The sequence below is a fragment of the Marmota monax genome, unplaced genomic scaffold, assembly GCF_021218885.2.
Source record: "Marmota monax isolate L192 unplaced genomic scaffold, Marmota_monax_Labrador192_F-V1.1 WCK01_AAM20220418_F8-fsc00010, whole genome shotgun sequence".
NCBI classification, from domain to species: Eukaryota; Metazoa; Chordata; class Mammalia; order Rodentia; family Sciuridae; genus Marmota; species Marmota monax.
The window spans coordinates 24311134-24330176 of NW_026692321.1; the positions used below are offsets into that span (position 1 = coordinate 24311134).

Sequence of the window (19043 nt, forward strand, 5' to 3'; positions counted from 1 at the left end):
TATGATGACTTTGAGAAAAGAGAAATTTTTCCTAATGATGAGATCTATTGAATTTGGCAGTAATCCCTTGAGGGGAGTAGTTGGGGCCATTTGATGGAGTCATTTAAAAGCTGAGCCAGGGAGAAAAGTTTATACTGAGGGGGAGAAAAAAAAAAAAAAGGCAAATAACAGCATTGGTTTTTTGCAAGCTTGGATTCCCTGATGCTATAGTTCTAAATTCAGAGATTGCAAAATGCCAATTTTCTATGTAACTAATTGCTTCAACAGATTTTTTTTTTCTGTCAGTTGAATTCATCAAACAAGAGTTGTTTTGGCAGTTGCGATAATGTTCTTATCTTCAAATTCTTCATTGCTTCTTAAAATAAAATGCATTGAAATGATAACTTTATTTTTTTGTTTGCTTTGAGTTTTTGTTGCCTGCAGGAAAGAATTGGAATCCCCTAGAGGCACACCAAGGTATCAGAGGTATCAGGCATCTACTTCTGGCCTGGCAGCTGCAGTGACTCAGAATGCCTGTTCAGGCCCAAGAGATTTTTGTTTCCTTCTCTGTCTTGTCTTTTGACATTTTTTTTTCTTTAAAGTAGAATTTAAATTTTTGTATAGTATAGTAAGTCAATGTCTTTCCTTGTGTCTGCTTTTGGTGTTAGAGGGACATTTCCAAGCTTGCTTCATGCAGGCCATAGAAGCCTGAGGGTGTTCAACTTCTTTAAAGTTTTGTGGCTTCCAGGAAATAATGGTTGGAGTTAAAAATCATTCCTCTGCCCGTTGCATTGTCTGTCTTCCCATCTGTTCCTAGCCTGAGTTTCTGTCACTTTTGATCACTGATCATCATTCCTAGCCCCTTCATTCTCTTCCCATGTTACACTCCTCTTCCTGTATACTCTTTTCCATTCCCAAAGAGGGAAAATCACCAGATGGGATATTTGTTATAGATAGAAAAGGAAGATAAGAATACAAACTATTTTCTTTGGCTTACATGAAGCTAAAGGAAGGTGGAGAAAATAGAAAAACACACAGATACAAGTATGTGTGGAGTCAGGAGAGAAGGGAAGTTGTAGCTGTTGGCTGCGCCCAAGGTGGTTGAGGCCGGAGGGAGGGAGCAGTTTAGTTGAGTCAAAAGGATGGATGGTGGGGAAATAGGGCTGAGGGGACTATTGGAGGGAGGGAACTGCCTGTGAAGAAAAGAGGTGCGTGAGTGAGGACCGTGGGACACTTTAGCCTGATTAATGTCCTGAGTACATGTGGGCGTGGCCAGAGATGAGTCCAGGTTGGGGCTAGATATAAGTATATAGATTATGTAGAATCCTAATTATCTATGATGGGAATAATTTGGGGTCGTTGGGATGAATGGCCCCTTAAGCTTGTGAATAAGCCATCAGATTCGTTGCTTGGTAATTAGCCTAGTAGCTGCCCCTTTAGTCAAACTTGCCCCTCTAACATACAACTCAGATGCTATTTATGGAAATGATGAGTGATAGACTGATAGCAAATGCCTCATTGACTTGCCCTTTGAATAACAACAAATGTGGGGATAAATAAAACCTAATTCCATTCCCAAATTAAGGGACAGAGAATGTGAGTCACGTGAAGCACATCTAACCTGCTATTTCTGTAGGGATCCCCTGCAGAACAGCCAGAGTGTGTGAGTGATGGGGACGGAAGACAGGTGAGTGGTGACTGCTCTGCCCCTCTTTCTGCTTCTGGACAGCAGTGAGGTCATCTTGTCAATTAAATGCACACTTCCTCTACCCGCAAGGACATCAGGTGGGACCCAGAACTATGCTGCTGCAAGGTCTGCCACAGGGTCTTGATGGGGGGCAGGGCCTAGAAAACTTTTTTTTTGCATATGAAATGAAGTCTCTTTTCAATGGCTTTCCCCCTTGGGAGAAAAGCTTTTAGAAAGTAAAGTCTTCAACCATGAGGGTCTCACCTCCCTCCAAAAATTCCAGGGCAAACTCATCCAACTGTCCCCATTATCTTGGTTCCCAAGATAATCAGGATTTCAGAACATGGTTGTGGGTTACATTCTCAATCCCGAATTGAGAAGATGGGGACATGGAACTCACTGTCTTTCCTCCTTCTTTGCATGAACTTTTGGAGAATGTGTTTCATCCACTCTTAAATCATAGAATTTTAAATGCCATTGTCTGTTCTGAGTGGGACACACTGATAGGTGCCCTGCTTTTCAGGATTGGGAGCAGAGGAGGGGTTTTCATATGTATTCTAGCCAGTTTTAAAGGTTCTGTTGGAAGGACACTACAGAACTTGTGGAGTCACACATCAGGGCCAAGGTATGTGCCCCATCCTTGCCTCTAGTTAGTGGGGGACAGCAGCAAAAGATCAGCAAGCAAGTGCTGTCACCTCTGTCCCTGGACAACAGTCCGGAGCCCGTCCTGAACCCTAAACGTTTCTTGTCCTGAAAGCATACAAGTCTGCCTGGACTGGCGAATCCCTTCAGGGTCTATGAGGTTAAAGAAAAGTATTTTACAAAAAAAGGTCAGAGAATAGAAATGTCAAAAAGCCATTAGGTTTTGTTTTGCTAGTTCTCTACTTTATGACCAACTGTATTTTCTTTTCCCAAACACTGGGTCAGATCCTGCTGGGTGAGCAAACTCTTTGTTGGGTAAAAGTTAGTCTTTTGACTATAAAATAGATTGTGCCTTCAGAAATATTGGATTTCATGCCAGGGATTAAAAATAGGACCTTTTCATATATTTATAGAGAAGAGATTGGTATTTAAACTCTAAGGAGAAAAAGGAAAGATGAAAACAAAGCCAAAGTCTCAAGATGCACTTTCTAAAGTCCAGCTGGGGGCACTTGAATCTGCTGGCAGGACAGGATTGATGGTGAGAAAATTCCAGGTGAACACCATAGTCCTTAAATCTCTAGTCAAGGTAAAATAAAGAATAAACGATTCAAACAGGAAATTTGACCTGACTCCTGAGATAAGTGGAAATGTTGATAGAATCTTCTATCTTTATTACTGTACCTCTAGTTTGTCCCTTGACTAAACTGGGAGCCAAAGTGTGTTTCTCTTTTGGGGTGAATTTTATAGCTTAGTGACAATTTCATTAAGAGTTTCTGCATCTGGGGGAGTGGTGTGCTGAATTTTGTAGTTGCTCTTCATCTAACAAAAGCAATGAATACTTAGCAAATCAGAAATATGTTGAAAATTAAACACCTTAAATATTAGCATGGGATTTTATCGATAAATTAAAGGAAATTTCCATCATGTGTCAGTATGATTTTTGCATAATATATTGTGAAATTTTGGTAGTAAGTAATTGTTTTTCTTTTGAAAAAATGCTTGAGAAATTGCTATTTCCTGTTGTTTACTCCATTATTCTCTTTGGCTCATTTAATATAAAAACTGTTTTACTTTTTAAAAGTATCATTGGCTTTTTTTGGGGTAGTTTTTTAATGATTCAGGGAAAAAATATGTTTTGTAATGATTGAGGGGTTTCCAAGTCCTAATGCTTTGTGCTTTTCCTTGATCTGAGATGTTAGTGATTTAAATATTTCTATATTTCTCTTTAACACACACACAGAGACACACACCACACACATACACACAATTTCATTTTTGTACTGGGGATCGAACCCAAGGGTGCTTTGCCACTGAGCTACATCCCCAGTCCTTTTTATTTTGAGTCAGGGTTTAAGTCACTGAGAATCTCACTAAGTTACTAAGGTCTCCTCAAAGTTGTGATCCTCCTGTCTCGGCCTCCTGAGTGGCTGGGATTACAGGCTTGTGCCACCATGTCTGGCACAAATGTGTTTTGAAGCTAAAGCTTTCATAGGACAGTTCTTTTCTTTCTTTTAAAAAAATATTTACTTTTTAGTTGTAGATGGACACAACACAATGCCTTTATTTTTATGTGGTGCTGAGGATCGAACCCGGGTCCCGCCCATGCTAGGGGAGCGCTCTACCACTGAGCCACAACCCCAGCCCCCAAGAGAGTTCTTTTCTTTTAACTGTATTACCAGTTACCCTATAGATAAATGCTAGTATTTATTTAGTTTTCTGTCGGTGAAGTATATTCACTCCCTTCATTATTATTCTTTGAATTCTTTACTGTGAGATGCTTGTCCTCATCAAATTTATGTTTTTATGTTAATAATAAAAATTACGTAAACAAGAAATGTAAAGCAGGATAAGGGTCGGGAACGTGGGGAGGTGTTGCAGTTTAACTTGGTTGGCAAGGAAAGGCTTCCCGAATAATGTGACGTTTCTGAGAATTTGAAGGAGGCATGGGAGGAAGCTTTGTGTATTTGGAGAAGAATATTCTAGCAGAGGGAACAACAAGGCTTGAGGCAGGAATGTGCATGTGTTTCGGGAGTAGCAGGGAAGCCAGAGTGGAGGGCTGGGAGGGCTGTAGGAGATGAGGTCTTGGAGGTCACAGGGGCCAGTTGGTGGGAAGCCCCAAAGATTGTCATGAGGCCTTTGGATTCTTCCATCTTGGCTGAGATACTAAGCCACCGGAAGGAGGAGGGCTACAGTCCGACATACATGAGTGCCATATGGAGGAGAGGCTCCAGGAGGGCATAGGTGGAGGCAGGGAGTCCAGTTAGCAGACTGTTGAAATAATCCAGATAAAAGAAGATGGTGGGGGCTGTGGCTCAGTGGTAAAGCACTTGCCTCGCACGGATGAGGCTTTGGGTTCGATCCTCAGCACCACATAAAAATAAATAAATAAAGATATTGTGTCCATATACAACTAAAAAAAAAAAAAAAAAAGATGGTGCATTGCACCAAGGCATTTGCTATGGAGCTGCTGAGAAATTGTCGTCTTCTGGAAAAGAGCCAATGTGATTTTCTGTTGTACTGATTGCAAGATGATGAAAAAAGGTGGTGAGGGGGGCAAGAAAAGACTTGGGGAAGACTTGAAGAGGAACACATTTGGACTTGGGTACAGGAATGAATCAGAGCTTCATTTGCATATGTTTTGTTTGAGGTGTCCATTAGATACCTACCTCACAAAGTCCCATAAGCATGTTACATGTGCGTATGTGTGTACGCATATATGGTATACATGTACACACATATATGCACATACCTATTTATAGATCCTCCAGTACATGTAGGGACAGACATATATATAAGGTAGAGAGTGGTCCAGGTTAGAGTTATACATTTACTATACAGATGTCTACTAGTGGTATTGGAATCATGAGACAGGACAGGATGATATCATCAAGAAAGCCAGTTTAGAAAAGAGAAGGCTACAAAGAGTTCAAGGTCCTTTCTTACAAGGAGATGTGAAAGAGCCACAAGAGAGTAGGGTAACCTAGAAGCCGGGAGAAGAATATGTGACACAAAGCAGAATGTTTTGCTATGTCAAGTATGCTGAAATCTTGAAAAAGAGAGAACCAGAAAGTTTGCCATTGGATTTGGAGGCCTGGAGACCATGCTGACCTTCCTAAGGGCCGCTCTAGTAAAGTTGGGCAGAGAAACACTGGCTGCAGCTGGTTCTGGACAGACTGGGAGGGGTGGTGGTGGAGACAGCTAGTATAGATAGCTTCTTTGAGGAGTGTTGTCGTGAGAACAGAGAAGTGGAGCATTCTGTGCAGTAGACTGGAACGGGGTATTCTTTAAAGATGGAAGCTGTCCAGGACGTCTGCATGCTAACAGGAATGACTGGAGAAGTCTCTGAGCAGGCACAAGCAGAAGGAGTGTAGTGCCTGGTAGAGGAGGGTGTCCCTCAGTAGGACCAGGTCCTTCATCAGGAGGAAGGCAGACCCACCACAGGACAGATCAACAGATGGGTGTGTCTTGTAGCTTCTGTTTTCTCTGTGAAGCAACAGGTGAGGTCATGGTATGGTTGAGAGTGTGAGATTAGGTAGCTGTTGCACATCTCAGAGAGATTTTGGGGCTATATTTGCATTTTAAAGCACGGTGTACATTTGATAATTGCTTTTGATGAGCAATAAACACTTCCTTAAGAAATTTAGAATGTAGCCAGAAATGTATTCTTAAATTAGATTTAATATAGCCTTGTCTTTGCCTGACTATAAGACTCTCTCCTTAAATGTGTACCAATGAAAGAAAATTGTATATGTATGTGTGAGAGAGAGACAAGTAGTGACATTAAGTTCCCTCTAGTGACTGTTATAGGAGAAAAAGCTGAGCTGTCTTTCACCTGGATTTATATCACCTGCAGTCCTGGAGATCTCATCTGAGGTTCCCTCTGGGAGGGTTTTCTAGACTAGGGCAGTTCATTGAAGCCATAGATCTGATATTTATTTTTATTTACATACTACTTTTCCTGAGGAGCTTGGAGGACTCTGTGAACATCCTTGTGATAGTCCGAGAGGAGTTAAGCAAGTATTGAGAGCTGAACAATAAAGTCTTGTTATTCTAAGCATTGTTTAAAACTATTATGATTTATCCCTCAAAGAATTCTTGGCCTTGGGGCAAACGATGGACTACAAGTGGGAGCATGAGCTATTAGCTCAGTTTCCCTCACACCCAGAACGTGTGACCTGTGCTGAATCAGCTTGGAGGTCTCTTTAAACTGGCCGCTGCTAATGGGCAGGGTGATGGCTCTCAGCCACAGAGAGGCTGCCTCTTCCCGGAGGACGTTGCCCTTGTCTGTTGGTCCCTGCTGTTTGAGTTGGATGAATGCTAATGTGCTGTTGCAGCGTTCTGGAGGAGGCTGTATTTGTTCATGACATCTGATGTGAGTCTTGAACTTATTATATTTATGTCGTTGGCTGCCTTCGCTCTGGTCACATCTTGGTCTAATGACTGAGAGATGGCAACTGTACACTTTTCTAGACTGAATTCTATTTGCAAGAACAATTTTCATATTTTTGGATTTTTCTTTCATTAACGATTGTGCAGCAAAAATGAAAAAAAAAATTAAAAATATCTTGGGAAGGTATCAACTTTACTGCCATCCTGTTCGCCATTCACTCTGCATATCTGTGGTTTGTTTTAAGCCATGTGCCAGTGCCTCTTCTTGGAGGTATAAATTCACACAGGGCCTGGCAGAAGCTGCAGACAGGATGTTGACTCTTGAGTGTCTCTGACTGAGGGACTAGGAGGCCCCCTTGGAGGTGCTACATGGCTCCAGGCAATCTATGTTTCTAGCCAAGGTCTCTAAAACCCAAGGTTTTAAAGTGCTTGCTTAAGATTTCTGGGGCTGATTTACCTACAAGAATCTAAAAATTACATTTTTTTCTTTCAGAGAGACCAAGCATGAAAGCTGTCCGATGGTTTTCACGTTAACTCCTGACTGGCCTAACTTTTGCTCCTCGGATTTGTAATTTCTAATCAGCCAGGTGGGGCCCCTAGCAAGGGCCTTCTACCATTGGTTACTCCTGGGGTTGTCTCCTCACTGGTGAAGCAGGGCCTTAGACTAGAATGACCTCTAGCATCCTGTGAGTCCCCTGATCTCTGTGGGGTTTGGCAACCACCCTTGACCCATGGACACCTTCAGATCACCTCATTTATTCCTTGTGTGTTGGTTTCTATATGCAAGACACCAGAGGTCCTTGAGTGTCGGCTTATACAAAGCATTCAAGGAATATCCTCTTCCTCATTCTTCAATGGCCTCTGGAGGAGACTTTAGTGAATTCCTGTTAGACTCTTAAAAGATGACTAGTATTGTATTCAGCTTGTCATGTGAGGAATTTGAAGTTCAGAGCAGTGGGCCTTAGTTTTGTGCACTTAAATAAAACTTAAATTCTTTACACCAAGCCCTAGTTAGGAGGAAATGATTTTAAGAAATAGGAATGGAAGAATGTATTTTCTAATCTATTTAATAATTACAGAGATCCAGTTAGAGATCTAAATGACAATTGTTAATTTTACTGTCCTTTACTACTGGTTTTGAAAAGCTTGCCATGGGAACCTAAAGCTAATTATGAAGAGTTAAATGCTTCATGAAGAGATAAGAGGATCTGCCAGAAATACAGGTGTCTGTCTTAGAATTAGATTGCTTTATAGCAGAATGCTTGTAAAACACAAGGGAAAATATAAAATGTGCCTTCCGCTTCTAAGAAGGTGAAGATTGTAAAAATCAGAATTAAGTCATATGAAACTGTCTCTGCTCTTTTGAAAATGCAGACCATTCCATGCCAAAATAATATTCTTTTGGCAAAGAAATACAAGTTTTTAAAAACAATAGCCCCAAGAATCTCAAGTGCCTATAAAGTGACTACTGTAGCTGAGAGGTGAAACTGGAATCCTGGTTCAGAGCCTGCTTTCTTTGGATGTCTCAGTTTCCCCAAGTGGGCATAGTTTAGGTGACAGGGCATCTGTATGGCAGCTGCTGGTGCTATGAGTTAATGCCAGAGAAGACAAAATTGTTGGCAGACGGCTTCTAATTTCATTGTTGTGCCAAGGCCATAAGAAATAGAAGTTTATGTTCTTTTGAAGTGGGAAGATGTCATATTCCCCCCACCCCCTTGGGCTTCACACACTTGTACACACAGAGCATCCTCAAGATGTTTATTAATCATAGTCTGACAACACAGAGCCTAAGCTGATTTGTTTGTGCTACTGTAAAAAAAAAAAAATTGAACTAGTAAAATTTGTCTGGTTTTGGGAACAGTATTTTATTGCATTAAAAAATTTCTAAGGTAATAATTATAGATAATTTGAAATGTCATATAAGCATTAAAAGCAGTGGGCAGCAAACTGTGTTTCTTTAAATAAAGGCTTATTAGAACTCAGCCACACCCATTAATTTGCATATTGCTTTTAACAGGCTGCTCTCCAGTCACCAAAGCAGAGTTGAATAGTTGCAACAGTGTCCTTTTAGCCTGAAGTGCTAAAATATTTATTATTTGGCCCTTTCTAGAAAAGGTTTTCTAACCTGTGAGTTAAAGCCTTGGAAGATGTTCCTGTTGGGGGCCATTTTGCAAGGTGCTTAAGTCCTGTTTGGCCACTAGAATATGTTTCCCCACTTCAGACAACCCTTCTTGATCCCCAGAGTTATATTCACAGGGGAAGGAGAAACTTCTTTTGGAAAATTAGCAGAAAAGAATGGATGGACTTTTTCCTCTGGAGGAACCATTTTAAGAGTGCCAGCCCAGCCAGTGGCTTCAACTCCCTCTGACTTTAGCCTTCTTTGATTATGTGGCAGTTGTCTTTGACTATTTGAAGGGCTGTCACGTGGAAGAGGTGTTAGCTTGTGAGACTGTGAGGAACTACATTAGAATGAATGGGTGCAATGTTACTTACTGTGAGAAAGTCTTTCAGCTCGAGGAAGAATCACACTTGCTAGGAGCCCCTGTACCAAGAATGTGGTTTAGTGGGTAATGAACTCCCTGTCATGAGAGAGATTCAAATAAAGGCTGATCACTTGGTACATAGAACATGTACAGTGGATACAAGATGGTTGTGCCCGAAAAGTTCTGAGTCCCTACTCCAACCTTGAAATTCTAATGGCTTCTTTGGTTCAAGTTTTGTTTCCAGGCTCAGATTGTAACCACGGTTTAATTGGTTGTGGGTCTCTAGAGGCATCTTGGATGGTTTTCTGAAAATATAATACTGGCCAAACCAGAGGAGTACCCAGGGGGAGAAACTTTTCTGGGGGGCAGAGATGGCAATGGAAAGGTTGGCCTGGAGCCAGTCTCCCCTTGGGCCACTGTAGGAACAGAGTGGCAGCAGGAAGGGTGCTATTTGTCACCAGACCTAAAGCCTCACGCCGACATCTTTGCTTTCTGCTTAGGTCCCAGGAAAGAGGAAGGCCTACGCTGGGGGCATATTACACACATGGAAGTTGAAACAGGGCTTTTGTATTGCAGCCTTCCAGGGCTTAGATTGGGACCTGAGTGTGAAGGGCAGGTCTGGGTGAGGTCATTCAGTGTCTTGTGATGCTGCTGTGCTCCTGTAGTACGAAAGTAGCCATAGACAGTAATACAGGAATGAATGAGCGTGACCGTGTTCAAATAAAACTTTATTTACAAAAATAGACAGTGGACTCAGTTTGGCCCCCTGGACCAATAGCTTGCTGATTTCTAATAGAGACTTTGAACATCAGAGCTGGCTAGAAAATGTCAGCTCTGATTAATTCCTTCATGTTTTGGAGAAAAGGGAAATGACATGTCCAAAGTCACACCAAGGTTGAGCCAAGATGACAAGCCAGAATGTATTTTTAGTTGAGTGCCGATTTTGGGATGCTGTGCTACCAAATGCTATGGTTAGGTTATAGCATTTGGTGTTGAAGAGAGGACCTTGTGAGAGAAAGCAATACCTGCTTCAGGTACGTTGTGAATAACAGTTTTGAGAGCTGAAGGATGGTATTTTACCGGAGGCAACCTTCTATCCCTCAGACCTGTCCTAACTTTTTCTTAGATGGGTTCTGTTCACAGGAAAACAAAATATATGTTGCATAAATTCACAGGGAGAAATAACACCCCAGAGTTGTGAAAAAGCAATGGGCTCCCGCAGCTGCGTCACAGGATTTGATCACTTCAGCTGAGAGTGCCAGGAGATTTGAGACAGATGTTTTCAGACATGCCGCATGCCTAAAACATTTCCAGGGGTCGGACTGCAAAAAGTGACTTAATAAGTGGAGAAACAGGGAAAGTATGCAAGTTGAGGATACAAGAGTTTATTCACCACTAGGTGCGTGGCCAACCTCTTTGCATTACATCTGCCTGTCAGGGTTGGCGCTTTAATCTCTCGTGCCCTCGGTATTGCTCTTTGTCTGCCCATGAATAAAGTGCAGCATTGTGGTTAGTAATCCCACTCCAGTGACTCGACTTCAAATGTGGTTTTGGAGTGCATCCCAGAGTTCTGTTTGCTAAGCTCCCTACTCCTGTTTCAGAGACACCACTGGATACAGAGCAGCGAACACTGAAGGCTTCCCTCTTCCTTAAACCTGTCGGGTTGTGGGCTTTCTCTTTCCCCCTCTTGCTGCTCCGTTCTTTTCTTTTCTTTTTTTTTCCCCCTCATTTTTTTTTAAGCCTTCCAAGGCAAGTTCATGGATACTAAGCTGATGTGTTTGTTGTTCTTTTTCTCCCTGCCTCCGCTCCTAGTGAGTAACCACACTGGCCGCATCAAGGTGGTCTTTACTCCGAGCATCTGTAAAGTGACCTGCACCAAGGGCAGCTGTCAGAACAGCTGCGAGAAGGGGAACACCACCACTCTCATTAGTGAGAATGGCCATGCTGCCGACACCCTGACGGCCACGAACTTCCGAGTGGGTGAGTTCCTCCACGGTCCCTGACTGTCCTTCCCGAACAGAGTTTTATGAGATTGTAGCACTTAGACACCCTTGCATTCACACTGCCTGCCCGAACATGTTTCTGTCTACGAGTACAAATAAGCTTCTTTCACTAGGTCTGTTGAATTACTTTCGGAATAATTGCTAACCTGACTTTTGGTTTCTTAGAGACATGGCAACTAGGATATTTCCCCTTACTGCTTAGCATTTCCCCAGCCATGTGGTGATGGGGATCTATAGAGGAGAACAGAAGGGCATAGGCTTTAGACTGAGACCCCCAATGCACAACTTGTAACTGCTCAGCTGCAAATTTTATCAGCTCCTTGCTAAACAGAATGGGCATTAAATTTGACGAATGCACAATTTGGAAGGTGGTGATGAAATTTAGAATTTCACTTTATGAGTAACCAGCCTCTTTTAAAAAAACTTTTTAAAAATTGTCAAAAACCTGTGCTTTGGTTGTAGAAAAAGGGATACAGGCTGGCATCCTTTGCCACGTTTCTGCTTTATATCATGAGACTGAATTATAAATTGATAAATTGATGGATCTGAGGGAAGAGATACTAGTGGAGTATGGCCAGCACTGAACAACAGTAAATTAATTTAAATATGAACTGGTAGTGACTGACTGCAACAGAAGCTTTTTGTGTCTTTGTAAATTTTTGTTTTTTACTTTTTCGTAAATGGAGAAGGTACTGCGGTCTACTGAAAGCTGTCATAGTGCCATGTTGTCATGCAATACAGTATTTTTGTCACAGAAAAAAATGTCTTTTATTATTTTTTGACCAATTATGGTTTGTCATATGTACTCACATAATCACAGACACCCACGTTACTTTACGAGTTACTCACAAGAATAACCCAAATGTCAGACAGATAATAACACTGGCTAGATCTAGTCTTTTTATGGAATATTGCTGTTTAGTCTTGGGACTGTTTGTCTTGGGGGGGGAGTGAAGGAAAGGGGGTGTCTATTTCAAACTGATTTCCATCAAGACAAAATACAAAGGGCAGCTCCAAGCTTATGAGCTCTTTTGATTATTCTTCTGCTGTATTGCGAATCCTAATCCTTAGGAGGCGGAAGCAATATTCTCGTTCGTCTGTACTTGGAAAAAGCATGTGCCCCTGGATACGATTTAAGAAGGGTATTGTGACTTTCCTGGCTATGATAGGCGTACTTTGGACATATTTTAAGAAGAATTTAGCCGTTAGATGCCAAATGGCATATTATGCTTAGCAGGGAAGGGAGCCGAGTCTAATGGGAAGTGTTGAACTGACGATCAGGAAACGGGGCTCTGGTCCTGGTCCTGGTCCTGCTGCTCACAGCTCACCCACAGGGCATGCCAGTTGATATTTCTGGGCCTTGGGTTTTCTCATCCATAAAATTATTTAGTGACCTCTAAAATTCAGTCTGCCTCTGAAAGCTTATGGCTTTTTATAAGCAATAAGTAATCATAAGTAATAATGCCTTTTTTTTGGAGAGTTATAGACTAGGAGAGGAAGGGATAAGGTAATTCCTAATAGGTTATTCTGAGCTTAGTGGCTACCCCCCTTTTCTTGGTTGTCTTTATCACTCACTCACTCACTCACTGCTTCCTCTCATCCACCACTGCCAACTGTGTCTGCTTTTTCTTGTCTTTATGGTGTGTCTTTACAGTAGCAGCGGCAGAGCAGTCCAATGGGTGGTAATTTTTTGGCTTACAGTGTATTCATTCTGAAACTAAATATTTGAAGGCTTTGAGAAACAGAGGAAGTCTGCTTGTTAAAACACGGTGCACACTTTCCTCTCTGGCATCCAACCAGATGTTTAGGAGCAGAATACACACAGCCTATTCAAAACACAAAGTGGAGCAAAATTATTCACAAAAAGCATTTTCAAAATCAGAACTCAGCCTTCCACAAAAGGATTGGCGGAGCAGTTCGGTTTTTTTAAGAAATGTTTTATTGCAACTTTAAAAGTTAACTTAAAAAAAAAAAAAACCCGTTTACAATATGTTGTTTCACAATGGGAATCACGGGAAGCATTTCATTCATATCCTGAACTATTTCCCTCTCCTGTTTATATTTTTGTTCAAATATTAGATAGTTGGAGGGACAAGTTTTGTGATTTTTATTTGCTGTAGAATGATAATTTTGTCAAAGTTACAGATCGTGATCATTCAAAGATTCAGAAAAACTTCATTTGTAGGATCATTTTTGGATGAGTTTAGTATGATTTTTCTATTTACAAAGGGTAGTTTTCTAACTCGTTTTTCTTTCTTATATATTTGTTTATAATATGTTACATCTTTTGATAAATAAGATATGTGCACAGAAGTATAGTTGGAGGCAGATTCAAATTATTATAATTTGTTAGCAACTCTCTTTGGCCGTTGATGTTTAAGGGTTCTAAGGGGTGGCAGCTGGCAAACTTTCTGTACAGGGCCAGTTAGAATACAGTTTAGACTTCGTGGGTCCTGCAGTCGCCGTTGTAACTGCTCACCCTGCCATTGTAGGGAGAAAGCAGCCAGAGACAATAAGCACAAGAATGGGCAGAGCTGTGCTGCCAGAACAGTCGGTGGGCCAGCGTTGGCTGAGTTCTGTCCTTTGCTGACCCCTGCACCAAGGAGTCCAAATAATGCAAGGAAAATCATATGGACTCCTTAGTTAAGGCACCTTAGTATTAAGTAATTCATTTTAATAATCAGAACAACAGAAATGATTTTGAGCATTTGCAGAGTGATTTACATGTTTTCTTTTTGAGGGGGGAGGTGGAATGGATCTTATTGTCACCCATTTTTTCAATATGGAAACTAAGGCACAGAAGGTTAAGTGAGCTGGCCTTAGTTACACAGAGGCACTTAGCTAAGACTAGAACTTAGGGCTTATGGCATCTCTACTTTTCTGCCTGGAGTCTAACCACAATGTGTGGGAGGGATATGTTGAAGGGGCTTATGGAACTGGGTCTTGTTGGAAGGCTGGATGGTGTAAGAGAGAAAAAGCAACTGAATCCAATGGATGTGGGTTCAAATCTTGAATTCATGATGGCCATTGGGTCAGCTCTGCTCCTGTTCTGGGCCTAGGCTCATGCTATTCAGGCACTAATAGATGTGCAGAGGGTTGTTCTCATGGGCAGAGCCCTTCTTTGCCCATGCTGCTTCTGGGGCGTCTTCTGCCCCGTAGTGACTGTGCCTGGGCTATCTAGATGGGAGAGGCAGCGGGTTCTTCTCTCATGATCCTGAAGTCTAATGGTCTCTGTTCCTTGAGTATTCAGTGGGAGAAACAATAAGTAGAATCTCCACTTAGTGAGACTCTAAAAGTGAGGCCTCAGTGAAGGTGTTTTCCAAGAGAAGTACTCTTCTAGATTAACTCTCTTTCATGAAAGGTGATATTGAGATATTGCTATTATGTACAGAATAGTTATGTTAAATGATATTTCCAAAAAAGCAGACTTCTATTTATAATGATTTTTTTTTTCCTCCCCGGCAGTCTGAGCTTGTTTTCTCCCTGTTCTCCTCCTTCCTGGCTTTTTAAGAAATGGAAACATTTCCCCAGTTGGGTGGGCCAGCAGGTTCACCAATATTGTTTTAATGGATTCTTCACATTTCATAGGGATGTAATAAAGATGACCTTCTGGGATTTTTAAGTTGTTGATGAAGTCTAGGTTTCCTCTCACAAGAAGAACATAAGAATTCATGTTATCACAACTAGAGTATTTTAAAGATAATCACACAGTCACTCAGCAAAACTCTTTTTGTAGAGACATAGAAAAACAGTCATGACTTCTGAAATAACACATTTGGTTCATAAGATGCTACTTTCTCTGAGGAATTACCAAGGACTCAAGTTCCATGAGCACCAATTGAATAATTATAAAAACGTATTTGATAGTTTAAAAATTATGTTCCTATGTGTTATTTTATTTGATGAGAGAGGTCAGTGGTAGTATCCATAATTTGCAAATATGAGAACTGTGGCTTTTGTGGCTTGATTAAAGATAACTTTAGGGCTGGGAATGTAGCTCAGTGGTAAAATGCTTGCCTAGCATGCGTAAGGCCCTTTACTGTTTAAGAGGACTTTAAGTCAGTTTTCTTATTCTAGTGTTCTGGTGTCTTTGGCTGTCCCACATTACCCCCATGACCATATATTAAGTGATTATATATAAAACATGGTTTAAGATTTTTCATGATAGCCAAGTCATAAATCTGCCTTGAAAGAGCTTATGTTTTGAGGAGGAGATAAAGAGTATATGTAAATAGCCCTAAGTCAAGGAAGAAAGCTCCTACCAGGAGCCTGGCAGGGTGGTAACAGTTCCTTCTAGGGAGGATACTTTGAGAGGAGATGAAAGCATGCAGTGCTTCTGTTAGTCCACCATGCTGTCCCACCTCCTGAGCACATCATGGTGAGTGAATGCTGTGGCCCAGCCATCGACTACTGAGGACAACTGGAAATATCAGAAAGCCTGAAGTAAAGGTGGATGAGGAATGGAGAAAAAGAGGTAAAGTTGATATGGGAAGGAAGGATTAACCCATTAGAACTGGGCATGGAAAGAGGAAGGTGCAAGTGGTTTGGGGGAATTGAGAGCTGTTATACTTCATAGTAGATGACGGGTCTGGGAGGGTACCTGGAATTTTAAGCTTGGACTCCACTCTTTCAGTACTTAGTAATAAAGTTCCTTGAAAAGGAGATATCGATATGGATTATTTTGAAAAAGGTGAGGTGCCCTCTTGGTGTTTCAGTGGGGAACCAGTTTCCAGACGCTGTTTGAGTGCCCGTTCTAGCCTCCTTCAGCTCTCCTGAGGCTCGTCTGGTGCCCTGCACTGGAAATCTCAGCGATTGCACAGAACCAATTGCCACCGAAATGCTTGAGGAGCACAAGCAGTTCACGTTGTTAAACTCATTCTGTTGGTTATCTTCACAAGGGGGAAGAAAACTTCCTCTAAGCCAGGCCTTCGATAAACTGATGTGACAGCTGGAGGTCGGGGAGCATTTAGATTTTTTTTCTGGCAACTTAGTTCAAACACCAGGTCATTCACCTCTGCCTTTCATCATGGTTTGAGGCCCTGGTGTTTATCAAGAAATCAGTGAACATGCTGGTGGGCCACTCCGATTAATTTGTGACTACATTTTACCCTCAATGAATTTCACAGCTGGATCTTATGTATTTTAGAGACAATTTAATATAATACTAAAAGAAAGTAATTTTAGTATTCTATTGCATTAGGGCAATTTAGAATGCCTAAAACTTGTCAAAGAAACTACTCCCAAATATAGTCAGTCTTATCAAATTATTTTTCTAACACCAAGTAGATATAGTAAAACAGAATATTTAGAGCACCCACAAAAGGCTATTGGAACATCCATTCATTTAACATATTTACTAAGCACAAACTATGTGCCAGAGATTGGTTTAGGTATTTGAGATACAGCAGTGGGCCAAATAGATAAAGTCCTTGCTCTCCATTAAAAATTGTATATATATATATATATATATATATATATATATATATATATATATATATAAAATCTGTGATGTGGATGAACCTCAAGGATGTTATGATAAGTGAAATGAACCAGTCACCATGAGCCAAATGGATAAAGTCCTTGCTCTCCATTAAACATGTAACATATATATATATATATATATATATATATATATCTGTGACATGGATGAACCTTAAGGATGTTATGATAAGTGAAATGAACCAGTCACAAAAAGACAAATCCTGTGTGATTGCACTCTGTGAGTAGTCAAATTCTTAGAGACAGAAAGTAGGATGGTGGTTGCTGGGGTGGGATTATAGGGAGGGTGGAATGGGGGTTGTGTAATGAGTATGGAGTTTCAGTTTTGTAAGATGAAAATTTTCTAGAGATGGATTGATGCACAGCAATGTGAATGTGCTTTATGCTAAATGAACTGTGCATTCAAAAATGGTGAAGATAGTCCAGTTAGGTTACACGTGTTTTACCACAATCAAAAATTTAAAAAGTAGAAATAAGTATGTACACTACTATCAAATGTATGGTACCAAAAATATATTGTAAGAAACATGAAATAATGTCATATGGTAATGGTAAGTACTATGGAGATGACATCAAGAAAGGGGCTAGACAGGGGGGAGTGTCGGTGGGGGACACAGATTACTATTTTGACAGCTCAGGGAAGCCTCTCTGGTGAGACAGCATTTGAGCAGAGACCTAAGTGAAGTGAGGACAGAGCCCTGTGAAGGAACATCAGCAACTTGATCACTGAACAGTGTGACTGAGCTTTTAATTTTGTCTACACCATGGAGCGTGTCTAAAAGGCGGGTGTTAGGAGCGTCCATTCAGACTTTTCCAGTATGTCATCTTGGGTTAGAATTTATCGATGTGTATCGTATCAGGGAATTGAATTGATAAGATCCATGGATAAGAGCCTTATCCACAGAGGATGGAGGCAAGCAGTTCTTGTCCTTGGGGTGCAAGAAGGAAATCATCCTGGGATTATTGTAGAAGTCTTGGTGATTTATAATAAAGAGTAAAGATTTTGGAGATGAAAACAAGCCACCAAACTGTCCCCTCTTTCTCCTACATTCTTTTCACATAAGACAGATCATATGACTTGGGCATGAAGCTTCTTTTAAGGCAGGGAAATAAAATTGTCCTACCTGGGGTGTGTGTGTGTGTGTGTGTGTGTGTGTGTGTGTGTGTATGTGAGAGAGAGAGAGAGAGAGAGAGACATGGGAGTGTACTGGGTGGAGGAGAGGTGTGTGGAAAAATGGTTCTGGGGTCAGGAAGGACAAGGCAGGACAGTTGGTTGACTTTAAGAGTGAAAGTCTGGAGAGAACAAAATCCAATTTGGTTGAAGGTAAGGGGTGTCTGGGTGGTGGGCTAAGAAAGTATGTCTGTAGCCAGGACAGTTAATATTTATTTTTTTATTTTAGGTAAAAAAGGGTTCAGCCGTTGGCTAAATCTGAGAGAGAGGCCCATGTGCTAGATTGCCCTTTAAGCCACGCCTGGCCTGCCTCCTGGGAGTGGATGGGGGCTCCTCCAGGGTTGTCTAGGCTAGCCTGGAATAAATTAGCTTTAAAATTTCCTTGGAGGCTAACAGAGTCACAAAGTGTGTACTCTTTCCTGGTCTGTCAGTTTGGGCACATGAAATGCTCTTTGGAAAAGGCCAGACTGGTTGGTGTTAGCATCCAGGCCCCTCCAGGATCAGTGGCTGCTGGCTCCCCAGCCTTTACTTTGGCTGTGTCCCTTTATCCACCTGATGCTGTCTTTCTGCCAAGCTAAGCCTCGGGGATACCAAAGGTCCCTAGTGCTCCAGGCCCTCTATGCCTCTATTCACATGGCTTCCTCTGCCTGGAGGGCACTTTTCCCCACCCACTCTGCCTGGACCGTCACCCACTTTCCTTGTGAGACTCAGGCAAGTGATGATCATGCTACAGAGCCTCATGGTGCTTGTTTGTTACTCTACTGTCTCATCACTGTACTGTACACTGCTAGAGAACAGGGGCCTGTCTACTCCATCTTGGCATTCCCTGAGCCAGAGGGCCTCACTTTGGAGATGCTTAATGGTGGATTTTGTTGACACCAAATTGTAAACGCTGGTGCCTATATCATGCAGGCATGCAGAGACCTCTCTTGCAACGGTTCATCCTTAATTCTCAGACAAGTAAAATCATCATTATTCCCAGAAGGAAAATAATCAATTGAGAAATTTCAGTAGAGTTTAGGGGCATACTGACCACAAGATGCATGATAAAAGGGATCCCTCATAACACTTCACCTGGATGTAAGTTTTTAGCACTGACCATAATGTACTTTCCACTCAGGGCAAGATTCAGTTAGATTTCCATGCCTTGTGTCCAGCTGCTCCTCCAGACATGGAATTCCAGGTCCCAC

At 41.5% G+C, this 19043-nt stretch overlaps 1 protein-coding gene across 7 annotated transcripts in view; it reads left to right on the forward strand.

Moving 5' to 3' along the window:
- Positions 1-19043, forward strand: part of Ltbp1 (latent transforming growth factor beta binding protein 1) — a 393004-nt gene that overhangs the window by 154458 nt on the left and 219503 nt on the right. For 3 of the 7 annotated variants that reach the window (XM_046441615.2, XM_046441616.2, XM_046441617.2), the window contains exon 5: positions 10993-11160. The exons of 1 other annotated variant lie outside the window; for it this stretch is intronic. In XM_046441615.2, coding sequence (XP_046297571.1) covers positions 10993-11160 — 168 coding nt within the window. Of the gene's footprint in view, positions 1-10703; positions 11161-15638; positions 15658-19043 lie in introns of those variants that run through there. 3 more of the 7 variants (XM_046441619.2, XM_046441620.2, XM_058578457.1) reach the window with 2 other exon arrangements.